Genomic DNA, 14433 nt, shown 5'->3' with positions numbered 1-14433 from the left:
CGGGGGGCGCGGGGCGGCGGCCCGGGGGCGGGCGGCGGACGGAGCCCCGCGGGGGAGAGGCCGGGGCCGCCCGCCGCGGGCCGGGGTCCGGCGGGAAGGGGCGGGCGGGTTGGGAGGGGGGGTGGGGGGAGCCGCCCGGGGAAGGAGCGAGTGCCCCCGGCCCCGCACCCGTCCGGGGGGCGAGCTAGATGTCGGGGTGGCGGTGGCCGCGGTGGCGGCGGCAGCCCGGGCTCCGCTGGAGCCATTTTATGTTGCTTGGTCGGAAGGAGACGATGGTTGAAAAGCACTTGTCCCAGCCCCGCGGCAGCGGTCCGCCGGGCCCGGCCCGGAACTTTTCTGCAGCAAGCGAGGCAGTATTTATTTTACAAAGAAAACTCTCGCCCCCCTGTGTCCCTTCTCGTGCTTTCTGCACCTTGGCGGGCGGCTCGCTGCGGGACGGCTCGCTCCGGTTTGCAATAAGCAGTCACACGCACGGCCGATCCCATCGCCCCTCGGTCGCCGCTCCGTCCCCGGCGCGCCCCCGGCCCCGACCCCCGCCCCGAGCGCCGGCGGCACAAACCCGGCGTCCGGCGGCAGGCGCGGCCCTGCTTGTGGCGCTCGGATCCATCATGGCTTCCCCTGCCTTTCTGCCTGCCCGCTCCTTGTGTTCCTCCTCCCTGTGGCCGCCCTGTTTATATAGAGCCATTGCCGCTCTCTAATATAGACTCTGCTAGGATGGGAAGGTGCTTTCCAGCCCCACGTCACCGCCTCTCCATTTAAACACCACATCAGCCTTTAAATAGGGAGAGAGCCGCCGAGAGCGGGCTGGGAGGTGCGTGCATCGCGGCGGAGGCTGCCGGCCGCGCTTTTTGTCGCTCTGGGTTTCGCCGGGTTTGTGCTCCTGCCTTGCTCCGTGCTCGGGGAGCGGCGGCGCTACCCGCGGCTCTCGGTGCCGGGTGGCTGTGCACTGCACGAAGAGGGCACCGCCATCCTTCTGGCCTTCTGAAAACGCTTACCTTTTTAATCTCCCCCCCCCCCCCCCCTTTAATTTTTTTTTTTTTTTTTTAATTAATTGTTAGTGTATGTGTCTTTTTATCCATAGCGTGTAGCCCTCTGTACCCTTGTGGTCATCCAAGGAGTTTTGCTGCTGGATGAGGAAAGGAGAACTTAGGTGTTCTTACCCATCGTGGCAAGGAGAGATGCAGGAATTGTTTCATAGCATTTCGCCAGTGTCTGGTACAGATCTTGTACCAAAAGCAGCATTAATATTGAAGTTCTGTTTATTGGTCCTGGGCACAGATTGTGTGAATGATTGTTATGTGCTTCTGGTAACTGAAGTTGATGGGGCATACTGATGTATTGGAAGATTTTGGAATTTTCTCTATTATTTGAAGTAATTAGAATATTTTTAGTACTAGAGAGCAGAATATAAAAGCAAACGACACAGAGTTTCCTTTTTAAATCCAAAATCTTACCTGTAACCCACCCTCATTTGATTGCAAGGAAGTAGCATTGCTTTGCTATTTTATCAACTGTTCTGTAACAAAATGTGGGACAGCAGTGAGCCATTGCATGCAGGTCAGCTGCTAGTCGATAGTTTCTGAATGTGTGTGATCCAAATCTGCTAGCTGTTCTACACACAAACTGCTGGCTTTCTTCTCTAACTGATAGCAAGGGCTCTTTGTCTCTACAGTAAGTTATCAGTTTCATGTCTCTTTTTCTACCAAGTTGTTACCTAATAGGTAACTACATCTCTGTATTGAATAATCTTCACAGCACTTATAAATGTCTTTGTTTCAACAACTTGCTTATCAGTGCCGCATCTCTGTGTTAGCATAACATAAATTCTGCAAAGTGCTGCTGAAAGGTGCCTGTGTTTGATCACAGTGTTTAGAATAACAGGAACTTAAAATGAGCCCAACTTCTGTTGAGCTTAAATCCCAAGGAAAAAGTACAATTGTGCAGCACTCTGTAAAAATCAGTTCTTTTCTGTAGTAATGATAACCATACGTACCTCCGAGTTGCAGAAGATGAGCAAGAATGTGTGGAAGTACTGCAGCCAGCTGATAACTGCAGCAGAGCAGATTTTGGGCCTGGTGTGTCAGCATCTGATCAACTCTGTCCTCCCTAGGAAGGGATGCGTATAACATGGTAACAGTTTTATGTGGTATAAGGTTTTGCAGGTGACAAAGGTAATTACGTTGTATAGGTGTGACGGGTGTCACATTTAATTGCTTACAGCATAGCTTTTATATGCTACTTCTTTTGCACTCTTCTTCAGTGTAATTGTGACTAAAAGTAGTTACCTTTGCAGTGTGGTGTTCTCATGTCACACAGCTCCCAGCTGTATTTCCACAGACAGGAGAAACAGATGGGTAACATTTCAGGGATAACTGCAGAAATAACTAGGAGAAAACTGCTGTCAGATGCATAACGCGTGCAGTGTGTATTCCTTTGTAACGTGTTGGTTATTGGAAACCCAAACTGCCCAAATCCTAAGAGTTGTAACAGTAATTAGGGAGAGGTGCTTTTTTTTTCCCCTTGGAACTGATGGAATGTAGGAAGTGCAGCCCCCAAAGGCATGTGGCATTGCTTAAAATAGCTCCCTGCTTGCTCTTCTGATTTGGAGTGTGTGTGCGTGTAGCAGTCTGACCATGCTCAGAGTTTTCTTTACAAGATGTACGGAGAAAGTGAAATATAATCATTTCCGTATGTTCCCAGAGGGGGACGTATGAGATTTCAAATCTTTTCTATGTGTTTGTGGTTGCATCTAATAAATCAGGAATTTTAATTGTTGTCTTTAATCTATAGTAAGTGTTTGGAGTAGTGTTTATTGAAGAGTGATTTGAGTGTGTTTGCTCTTAAAAGGGCCTGAAGTTTACAGTAATGTGCTCTTTATGAGGGAGGCACTTTAATACAAACCAGATGAAAGCACGATTATTTTAATAGCAATCTTTTAAGTTTCTGTTATGTTCTCCTTGCTTTCTTTGATTGAGTGTGAAAATTTATGACAAAATGCAACTCGCAGGCCCACTGGGGGCTCATTTAGTAATTGCGTGCCCATGTTCAGCTTTTGAGTGAGCAGTGCATGAAATGAATGATGGTCGTTCAGCTCCAGGGATGTAGGTAGTTTGTATAAACAACTTGAGCATCTCATAAATAATACTTAGAGCCAACAATTACTGGCTATCTAAAAAAGTACACTGCACTTCCTTTTTAAAGGTTGAGGTTTACATTCTTAAATTCCATAATTTTATGTCTAGTTTTACATCTGTAGAAGTAGCATTTTATGCTGTTTTTCACCATTCTGCCATAGACGGCTCTTGAGAAAAGCACCGCTGCTTCATTCGTGGGTGTTCAGTACAGCTGTGCACAGCCAGGGTTTATCTGGGCGTGATGGAAATGTGTATGTGAAATCAGGAAGCACAGGGACTGAGCCACTATTTCATTATAAAGTGTAGATATTTTCTTTGCTCCTTCTCCTACTAATCATATAACAGTGAGTGTATTGTATCTTGTGATACTGTGTGACCACAACAGAGCAGACTGCTGAGCTGTAGGGCCAATTTGCTGTGCCTGAATGTCAGTGTTTTTTCTCAGGGCTTTATATTCTGAGTGATACTTGTAAATACACCTCATGGAGACACCTGTCAGGAGGTGGTGACTGCTAGTGGAAATAAGGGCCTGATGTGCTGAGTCTGCTTTAGTAATAAAACAGTAGATATCTGAAGGAGAAAATGCCATCTCTATTGTCCAGGAATTTCATGTGTAATTTCGGTTGTAAGGATGCACCACTGACTTAAGTGAAGGAACTCATGTACCTAAGGATAAGTGTATTTATTTGAGGAATGGTTTGGGCTTTAAAAAACAGATGCATTTAATACAATAAGAAACAATATGAACAGTAGGTCAAGTAGCATTTCTGTTCTAGTTGAACTGTGTAAGCTATATGCAATTTGTTTAATTATAGGAATAATAGGACTTAATGACATTAAGTAGAATGTCTTTTTGCATCTGCAATGAATTAAGTCTAAGTGGAAAAATAATCCTGTTAATGATGCTCAGTATTTCTCACAGCACAGAGCTGAAGTACCAGTGCTCAGGAGAAGGCAGGATTTGAAAGGCTGTTTCAGATGTCTCTATAAGTACCAGTAATGCTGTACCTAGCAGCTTAGATAAAAGTATGCCATACAGTTTTGAAAGAAAAATAATCTTATTGCTTATTGAGTTTTTTTCTTTTGGAGAAATTGAGTTTTGGATGTAGCTTCTGTAAAGGTAATTTTTAAGTATGGCAAACATCCACTGTTACTTGAGGCCAGAAAGTTTCTGCAGAGATGAGTAAAGGACAGGGCAAATTCTGACATTTCAGCTCCTTGATTTTCCTTGGCATATTTTAAAGTGGAAAAGTGACAAACTGATAAAATCTAAAATTAAGAAAAAAAAGAGTGCTGATAGCATGCCATTTGCCAAAATGCTGAACTGTGGATTTTCAGACCAGAGTGATGTGTTATCTTTTTGGTGCCTTTTTTCCTTTTTTTTTTTTTTTTTCTTTGAGAAAAACTACCAAAGCATGGCCCACAGACATTGTTTAAAACACTATGGGTGTAATGCACTAAGCAGCTTTCAGGAAACAGTACCCTGGTTCCAGGCTTCCAAATAGGCTATAATGCCAGTGCACTTTAAGTTCCTACTTATTGGCTGCTCAGCTTTGTTCTGGACTGATAAGCCATGTGCGTAACATAACCGTTGTATTTCATAACGTGTGCAATGTAATCTTTAGCATATTTGTAACAAATTCAGCACTTCAGGGATGCATTAAGCAACTATGTATGCATAAAGTAAATGCTTTAAGTGCAAGCAGTAAATCTGTGCAGTCCCAGCTGGTGCACCTTAAGAACAGCCCTTCCAGAGCACTGAACTCACTGTGCCAGGATAGGGAGATTGCTTTTCATGCATACAAGGTATCTGATGCAAGTGGCATCATTTCTGATGGGAGCAGAGTAGGGGAAGATGTCATCTAAAATAATTGTGTAATTAGTTGCAGTTTAGTTTAGGAACAGTCAGCACTCAGCCCAAGGAACATCCTCCATCAGTAAAGTATGTGTGGTTCACAGGCTGCAGGTTGGTCCTAACTCAGAGCTCATGATTGTACCTTGCAATTAGATAGCACACATATTAAACTCAGTCAACATACCACTGAGACTTACACATGTACAGAGATTCAGGCAGTGGTGTTGGGTTATAAAGTACACCTGAATAATACAGTTATCCTGTGGCTTTTGAATTAAATGTCACTCACAAATCGCTAAAGTTAAACATTTCTACTCCTCTTGAAATTGTATTTGTGTTTTAAAATTCACGGAGTGACTGAGGTTGGCAGGAACAACTGGGCCAACCCAGAGCAGGGTGCCCAGGCCTCTGTCCAGATGACTTTTGGGCACCTCCAAGGGTAGAGAATTCACCACCTCTCTGGGCAGCCTGAAGTGAACTGACAGTTAGCTTTGCCAATGGCAGTCTAGACATGAGATCAGTGTAATAGTATGTGTGTAGTTTCGCCCCCTGAAAAATGTGTAATGTAGAAATGTAAGTACTGACTGCAAACAAAAGTCTGTCTCTCTTGATATCCTGTCTTCAGTAGGTTCTGCAATGAGGTGTGTTAAGCAAAGACATTTGTGTATGGATACTTGCAGTACCAGGGCTTCAATGTTTTTCAGCTCACCTCATCCTGAGCTATATTTGATTCCTGTTCTAGTAGCAAGAGCTATTGAGATTCCTTTTTTTTTTTTTTTTTTTAAACTCTGACATACATATTTTGCATTCATGGAAATATTTTTATGTATTCAGCATGTACACTAGCAAACAGGAAACAAATTTTCCAAATGGTAAACAATCTCATTTTCCTTGTTTAGAACTACACTCTTTATGGCTTGAAGTTTCTTTTGACACAAAAGATAGTAAATTCTCCCTTGCCTTTCCATCTTGTTAGAGCTGTTTGTGTTAACTTATACTTTCTTGAATGTTTTAAGTCATTCAGAAACATGCAGTGTATAGCAACTGTAAGAGGTTACTCTTTTGGAGGGTGGGAGGAAGGGAGGATCTAATGTTGGAATGCTAAATTTCTTAAAAAATAGAAGTAATACTTACTTTTTTTTTTTTTTTTTTTAAGCCTAAACTGTACAGGTCTGTAATCGAAGATGTCATTAATGATGTCAGAGAGGTTTTTCTGGATGAAGGAGTGGATGAACAAGTTCTTATGGAACTCAAAACAGTAAGCTGAAAGTTTTTTTTTAATAGACCAATACATCAAATGTTTCTTGGTCCTGCCTACTGTTGTATGCAGTAAAAATGCTGATTTTTATTTAGTGAAGCACTATATTCGTCTACGTGTTTGTAGTCCCATATCATTTGGACTATACTACTCTACAGAAGTATCTGCCCACCTTGTTTACTTCCCCTAATTTGACATGACAAAACTTGACATAAACTAACAGTGGGCATCTAAAGCAACAGTTTAACCACTTCAGTCCCTGAAAAATTATATCTTAAAAAAAAAAAAAAAAGGAAAAGATGTGTTTATTTTAGAGGTAAACAATTCCAAAGGTTTCTGTGCTGGAAAAATAAGCATGTCTACTCCATTTGATGTTTTTGTCTTAGTGAAGGAGTGTGTTACAGATGTATTCTGCAGGTCACGTCAGAAAAGATTCAATGAAGAAAGAGGTAAAGAAGGAAAATAAAAGAAGGCTTAGGGAGTTCTTACCAGGTCCCAGTAGTCCTGGCTGCCCTTATTTATTGAATACTTATGCCTCTCTGTTTTTGCATTTTTGTGATTGTGGCTTTTCTTGGAAGAGTTCAACTGACATCAGGAACTACAGGGCTGGAGAGACTGAGTTTGATGTCATGGCAAAAACTGTCAGTGCTTGTGCAGCTTGATATTACCTTGGGTATACTAGTAGTTTCTATTGGTATGTTTTGAAGCAACTTTTATTGAGGAGTTTTATGAAGAAGTAGCTTTGGGAAAGGCTGTAATAAATAATAGATTTTTCTGATTCATGCTTCTATAAGAGTTATTATGGTTCCTCCACAAATGGAAGAAAAAATGAGTGTTAAAGCTTAGAATGTTAAAAAAAAATGAATATTAAAGCTTATTTTTAGCTGACTATTTAGGTCCTCTTATTAAAACATCACCTATGTGGAGTTTTCCTTGGTCTGTATTTGCCCAGAGGCTTTTTGGCTAAATAGACTGCATAAGATAAATAGTGAAAACAAATTTAATTTTTTAGTATTGGATGTATTTTTACAGATCCTGTAAAGTAAAAATCTTCAGAGATTTCTCTTTCCTTTCTCAAACTAGCTGTGGGAGAACAAGCTGATGCAGTCCAAGGCTGTAGATGGCTTCCATTCAGAAGAGCAGCAACTTCTGTTGCAGGTGCAACAGCAGCAGCAGCAACAGCAGCAACAACAGCATCATCACCACCACCATCATACACAACCTCAGCCACAGCAGACTGTGCAGCAGCAGACTCAGCCACAACAGGTTCTTATTCCAGCAGCTCAGCAAGGTCAGGCTTACACTCTAACCTCTCTTTGAAAAAATTCAAATTAGACCAACTCCTTACTTAGCATATTCTAGATTTATGGGAAGAATGTTGATTTTGCAGGTAACTTTAGGTCTTTATGTGAGACTTTGCCTCTACTTCACTATATAATGGATCAAGTGAGCTGTTTAGATGAAAAAGTATCTTGGCATTTCTTTTAGTCTTGAATATACTTAAGATTTTGAAAAAGGTGAATTCTTTCTGCGGAACTTATTTTTTCATAATACACGACTTTCAGATTGTGACAAAAATCCATAAACTGCTTTTTGATTTCACGACAATATACAGAAGCACTGACAATTTATTCAGGAGATGGTAATGCCACTAAGAGCAAATAAATTTTAAAAACAGAAGAGTTCATTAAGCAAAAATGGATGCTAGGATATGAAAAACACTCAAAATATATATAGGGTATGTTTTTCATATTAGAACAAGTTTTCATTGTAAAGCATAATGGCTTTTTCTTGCTGCTTTAGCAGATTGCACAGTGGGAGTTCAAGATACACTTGGTTAGTTGTAAGAGTAGTGTTTCTTGTAGTAATTGTTTTACAAGTTCTCAATGAAACATGTAGGAAAACATTTTCAAATTTCAATTACAGAATTGTAAATACTACTAGATTTCACTGCTTGCTTACTGCATAAAAAAATCTCAGGGAATGCTTGAGTTATCGTATGCTATTACATCGATTGCATAAAAATATTTATCTGTGATAATAAGGGACTTCAATTTTTATCAGATTTCAGAGATCAGAGCCTTGTTTACATAAGCACAAGAGGGAACTAAACTGATTTTCTTCTCCCTCCCCCAAAAAGTTTATGTTTAAAACAGAGGGGAGCTAGTGTCAAAGGAACCTGTTATTGGTCTTTGTTTTTTTTCTTATTTTTCTTTTTTTTTTCTTTCTTTTTTTTTTTTCCTGGATATAAATCAGTTGCAACTGTTGGAATAAAATTTGTCTTGGTATTTAAGACCACTAGAAAGAAGCATCGTGAAGTGAGCTAGTTAGTTGACAGACTCTGCAGACGTTTTTACTTGGACCTCTAGTGGTGGCTTAGATGAATAGCTATGATTCTTTTGACCACGTTACCCACCACTAATATGGAAATCCCTTCCCCTGATTCTTAGACTCATAGAATCATAGAATGGCTTGGGCTGTAAAGGACCACAGTGATCATCTAGTTTCTACTGCCTGCTATGTGCAGGGTTGCCAACCACTAGACCAGGTTGCCCAGAGCCATGTTCTGCCTGGTCTTGAATGATACTGAATAAAGTAATATATTTTAAACTGATTTATTGTTACCCTGCACTGTGGCTTAAGACCAAATGACAGTGTGAAAGATAAACGAATTTGAATATCAAAGCACTTTAGTCACAGACACTTCCAGTTTTACTAATTGCATGACTTCCCTTTTCTGTGGGGGAGCTGATGTGGTGTAAGAATTGGGTGAGTTGGTTTATGTTTCTTTTCATGGGCTGTTGCAGCCATAGAGTGAAACTGGGACAACAGTAAGTGGTTCCTCCTGTGTGGTGTGTAATTCTGGTATGTGATCATGATTTTGTGAAAGTTGGAGAGATGACTTTCGATCTTGGTACAGGATCGTGAGGCTTCTCTCCCCACAATTGAATCTTTCAAGAGCGTTGTACTTCAGTGTCCTTTGTTACAGAATTAGATTGAGAATACTATATTGATGATTATTTCATATTGCTTTGTCATATTCTAATTTCCTGTCAATGAGTTTGGAGACTTTTGGATGCTTTTTTGTAATCAATAGACTGTATCACACCAAAACAGTTCTGAGCCAGGTGGTTGATAATACTTCATCTACGCTATGCTAAAAAGTCAATGAAGATCGCAAGTTTAACAGCTATGCTAAGATCTAACTGAGGCTAACCGCTGTGTCCTGTTAATTTGCTCTTTCTCTTGCAACAGTCCTCGTAATATTTTTTGTATTTGTGTGTATGTGGGTTTTTTTGTTGGGTTGTTTTTTGAGAGTTGATCACTAGTAGTTGATGTTTTTGGAAAACTGATGCTGAATATCAGCAAGTTTATTAAAAAAAATACTGTAATAGCTTTCAGAAATAAGTTTTAAATTTTACTTCACATAGGGTCAGAGTAGATAATTGAAGCCATTGAAGTAAAATCTGTAAAAGACAGAATAGCCATACTGCATCTCAGAGCTGCTGTTTGTCATGGTTCTATGTTTTTGTTTTTGTTTTTTATGGTTTCAGTATTCCACATCAAAACATCATGTAGTGTACGGGGCATTAAAGTGTCACTGCCCCAATCCCAGGTACCTATCCCTGTACATGACAGAAGTCATGGGATCTGGCCCTTCTGGGTGGGGGGGGCGCTCTCTTGCTGCCTTGCAGTGGGTGCTGGAGGGTGCTTTCCTAGCCATTCCAAGCTTTTCAGGTTTGACTCGGTCCCTGGAACTCTCTCTCTCTTATCTTGTCTGATTTATTAATCTCAGTTTCAACTAAATTGTATACATTATGTTATCTTGTATTCCAATATTACAGTAAAATAAGTTTTCCTCCATAGATTGTTGCTGCTGCTTTTTTCCTCCCTTCCTTCCTTCCCATTTTTGTGGGACTAGGGTGGGGGGGGAGGACAGAGGCCTGTCGCCCCTGACGTGGTCATAGATTGATCTGGTCAACTCCGTGACAGATTTTTGGCGCCCAACGTGGAGCCGCTGCTTTTTAGCTTTTAGAACAAATCTCTTTTTCTCTCTGCTCTTAGAGAGCTTCGTTAGGGAGCATTATCAGTAGTTCAGGTTTCTGTGCTGGAAAACCTGACCTTGAAAGATTAAGCGTACTGCCAGTGTTCTGGGATATTTGTAAACTTTGAGCACTACTTAGTCTGGGTAGTGCCTTTTTTTTCTTTTTTTTTTTTCCCCCTCCTCTTGTTAGCTTCAATTCATTAACCCTTTTTTAGCAAGCACAAGCGATGAACCCACTCGTTATCCTGGGGGTGCTGGGTAAAGGATTAAAAGCAATGGTGTTAGTCACAACCTACTGGCCAATAATCCATCTCACACTTGTGTGTTGTGGAATTGCATTCATATGTAACTACCTAAGGGCACTGATGGAGACACCTATGTTTTACCTATTTGCAATGTGGTATGATTTGAACTTTGACATCTACATCCCAGAAGGAATGGCTAATTTCACAAACAACTACATCCCAGAAGGAATGGCTAATTTTACAAACAGCTACATCCCAAATGGAATAGCTAATTTTACAAACAACACAATGTTCAGACCAGTCTCCAGGTTTTCTTCTCGGTTTGTCAAACGGTTTACGAATCTTGAATTAATACTCATATTGGTGTGTGTGTCTCTGATTGTATTCATAATTGTGAATAATAAGAGGAAGGAATCCCTTCCAAAACCAGAGAATGATGACTGGCAGGGAATATGGAGAGGTTTAGGAAAGGTCTTAGAAGCATGGGGACCCACAGTGTCATGGGATTTTACTCTTGAACACCTGTGGGATCCTGAGAAACTAAGCCAGTATTTGAGTCAGGGACTATGCGGCTTACATAAATCTAAGGAGGTACAACTTATTTGGGGTTTGGCTTGTGCTTACTGTGCCCTATATAATACCATTCTGGAGAGAGAGAGTTTCCGAGCTGAGGTTCAAGCCAAAGGGGAAAATCCCCAAGTCAAATCTAATCAATCACAGGAGACACCAGTAACAATACCGGTTGCTCCTGTGGAGGGCAAGAAATGGAAACGAGTGTCTTCGCGTCTTGAACGAAAAAGAGAAGAAGAGGAGGAGGTGGACGAAGATCCAGGCGAGGGGCCCTCCTCAGAACCACCACCATCGTGAAAGGCAAAAGGGAAAACTAAGAGACATGCAGAAGAGAGTGATGAAGAGGAAGTCTCTATTACTACTCGCCGGCCTCTAAAGATGACTGAAATCCAAGGTTCAAGAAAGGAGTTTACACGGCACCCAAATGAAACTCTTGTTTCCTGGTTGGTTCGCTGTTGGGACAGTGGGACCCATAGCTTATCTCTGGATGGTAATGAAGCTCGCCAACTAGGTGCCATTGCCAGAGATCCAGCTATTGACAGAGGAATTAGTCGATGTTTGGATGAGGCTGCCTCCCTCTGGGAACGAGTGTTAATAGCCGTGAAGGAAAAGTATCCCTTCAAAAATGGCTTGAAGATTGCGATGAAAAAATGGGATACAGTTGAAAAGGGTATCCAGTATTTGAGGGAAATAGGCGTGGTGGAAATGTTGTATGACCCTGACTTTGTTCCTAACCAACCACACCAAAACCGCGACCCTGAAAAAGTGAGGACAACGCTTGAGATATGGCAGAAAATCGTGACAACAGCGCCAGACAAATATGCCTCTACACTAACGTCAGCGTGTGACAGATACAACGAACAACAGAGAACGCCCTTAGTTTATGAATTAATTGTTACGCTCCAAAACTATCAACAGTTGCTATCCCCCATTCATGCTGCTGTAGCCGCTATCTCAAAAGTGACGGACCAACTGAATGAAACGCGGGAGCAAATGTCTCTCAACTGATTAACCGTGACAAACCTGTAGCAGTATCAGAGACGCTTATTTGCAGAGGTAAAGGCTGTCCAGCTAGCCTTAGATGTTGCTGAACGGGAGAGGTGGCCAATGCTCTATCTTTACACTGACTCATGGATGGTAGCAAATGCCTTATGGGGGTGGTTACAGCAGTGGGAGCAAAATAACTGGCAAAGAAGGGGTAAACCTATTTGGGCTGCTGAACTGTGGAAAGACATTGCTGCCCGAACAAAGAATATGGTTGTAAAAGTGCGCCATGTAGATGCTCATGTGCCCAAGAGTCGGGCTACTGAAGAACAGCAAAATAACCATCAAGTAGACTGAGCTGCCAGAATTGAGGTGGCTCAAATAGACCTGGACTGGCAGAACAAGGGTGAACTGTTCCCAGCTCGGTGGGCCCATGGGACCTCAGGTCATCAAGGGAGAGATGCAACATACAAATGAGCTAGAAACTGGGGGGTGGACTTAACTGTGGATGCCATTGCACAGGTTATTCATAACTGTGAAACATGTGCCATCATCAAACAAGCCAAGAGGATGAAACCTTTCTGGGAGGAAGGGCGATGGCAAAAGTACAAATATGGGGAGGCCTGGCAGGTTGATTATATCACCTTGCCACGATCTCGCAATGGTAAGCGTTATGTGCTTGGTATGGTGGAGGCAACCACTGGGTGGCTTGAAACATATGCAGTACCCCATGCTACTGCCCGAAACACCATACTGGGTCTCGAGAAACAAGTCCTGTGGCAACATGGCACACCGGAAAGAATTGAGGCAGATAATGGGACTCATTTCAAAAATTATCTTGTAAATACTTGGGCCAAAGATCATGGCATTGAGTGGATTTACCATATTCCCTATCGTGCACCAGCCTCTGGTAAAATTGAACGATACAATGGATTGTTAAAAACGATTCTAAAAGCACTGGGTGGCGGAACATTTAAGCACTGGGAGAAGCATTTGGCAGAAGCCACCTGGTTAGTCAATACCAGAGGATCTATCAATCGTGATGGTCCTAACCAATCCAGTTCCCTACATACTGTAGAGGGAGATAAAGTCCCTGTTGTACATGTAAAGAACATGTTAGGAAAGGCAGTTTGGGTTCTTCCAGCTTCTGGAAAGGGCAAACCTCTCCGTGGTACAGTTTTTGCCCAGGGACCAGGATCCACTTGGTGGGTAATGCAGAAGAATAGGGATGTCCAATGTGTACCACAAGGAAACTTGATGCCGGAGGAGTGCAGTCAGTAATTCTATGTATATATATATATATATATATATAGCCATGTGTGAGTAATGCATTTTAATCAGTTTTTGTTTGTTTGTATATATATGTGTATATATTTTAAGCATGATGTAACGATGTAGAATAAGGGGTGGAATGTCATGGTTCTGTGGTTTTGTTTTTGTTTTTTATGGTTTCAGTATTCCACATCAAAACATCATGTAGTGTACGGGGCATTAAAGTGTCACTGCCAATCCCAAGTACCTATCCCTGTACATTACAGCAGTCATGGGATCTGACCCTTCTGGGTGGGGGGGGCACTCTCTTGCTGCCTGGCAGTGGGTGATGGAGGGTGCTTTCCTAGCCATTCCAAGCTTTTCAGGTTTGACTTGGTCCCTGGAACTCTCTCTCTCTCATCTTGTCTGATTTATTAATCTCAATTTCAACTAAATTGTATACATTATGTTATCTTGTATTCCAATATTATAGTAAAATAAGGTTTCCTCCATAGATTGTTGCCGCTGCTTTTTTCCTCCCTTCCTTCCTTCCCATTTTTGTGGGACTGGGGTGGGGGGGGAGGACAGAGGCCTGTCGCCCCTGACACGGTCATAGATTGATCTGGTCAACTCCGTGACACTGTTGTATATTGTCTTGACAGTAAAACTTTCTGGTAAAACTTACTGAACTGTAAGATCAAAGATTGCTCAGTAGCTGTTCTTGTTGTTAAGCTCAGCTGATATTTGTGTGATGTTTTTTCAAAGTTATTTTGGTTTGGATGTTATTTTTGGCAGACTGTGTAGTGTTCATGAAGTGCTGTATTTTTCTGGTTTATAGCACCTCAGCAGCAGGTTATTGTGCCAGATTCCAAGCTGATACCACACATGAATGCATCGGGCATGGTAAGAAAAGCCGAGGCTTGTACATCTATATGCTGTCATTATATAAGTTGTTTTGACTGAATAGTGAACACAAATCTGGTATTAGTCATCAGATGCTTAAAAGCAGGAAACGATAAAACTGTCTGTCTCTGTCTGCTTTCTGAATTCTGCTGCTGAAATGACAATCTAGAAGTAACCAAGGACTTAGT

The 14433-nt window shown here is 41.8% G+C and overlaps 1 protein-coding gene across 1 annotated transcript in view; it reads left to right on the top strand.

The window, feature by feature from the left end:
• Positions 1-14433, top strand: part of GTF2A1 (general transcription factor IIA subunit 1) — a 31097-nt gene that overhangs the window by 774 nt on the left and 15890 nt on the right. The window contains exons 2-4 of the mRNA XM_042869516.1: positions 6146-6247; positions 7331-7538; positions 14181-14245. Of these exons, the coding sequence (XP_042725450.1) occupies positions 6146-6247; positions 7331-7538; positions 14181-14245 (375 nt within the window). The remainder of the gene's footprint in view (positions 1-6145; positions 6248-7330; positions 7539-14180; positions 14246-14433) is intronic.

The sequence above is a fragment of the Lagopus leucura genome, unplaced genomic scaffold (assembly GCF_019238085.1).
Source record: "Lagopus leucura isolate 7727_CA_CO unplaced genomic scaffold, USGS_WTPT01 Super-Scaffold_1, whole genome shotgun sequence".
Classification (NCBI taxonomy): domain Eukaryota; kingdom Metazoa; phylum Chordata; class Aves; order Galliformes; family Phasianidae; genus Lagopus; species Lagopus leucura.
This window is presented reverse-complemented; position numbering and strand designations above follow the sequence as displayed.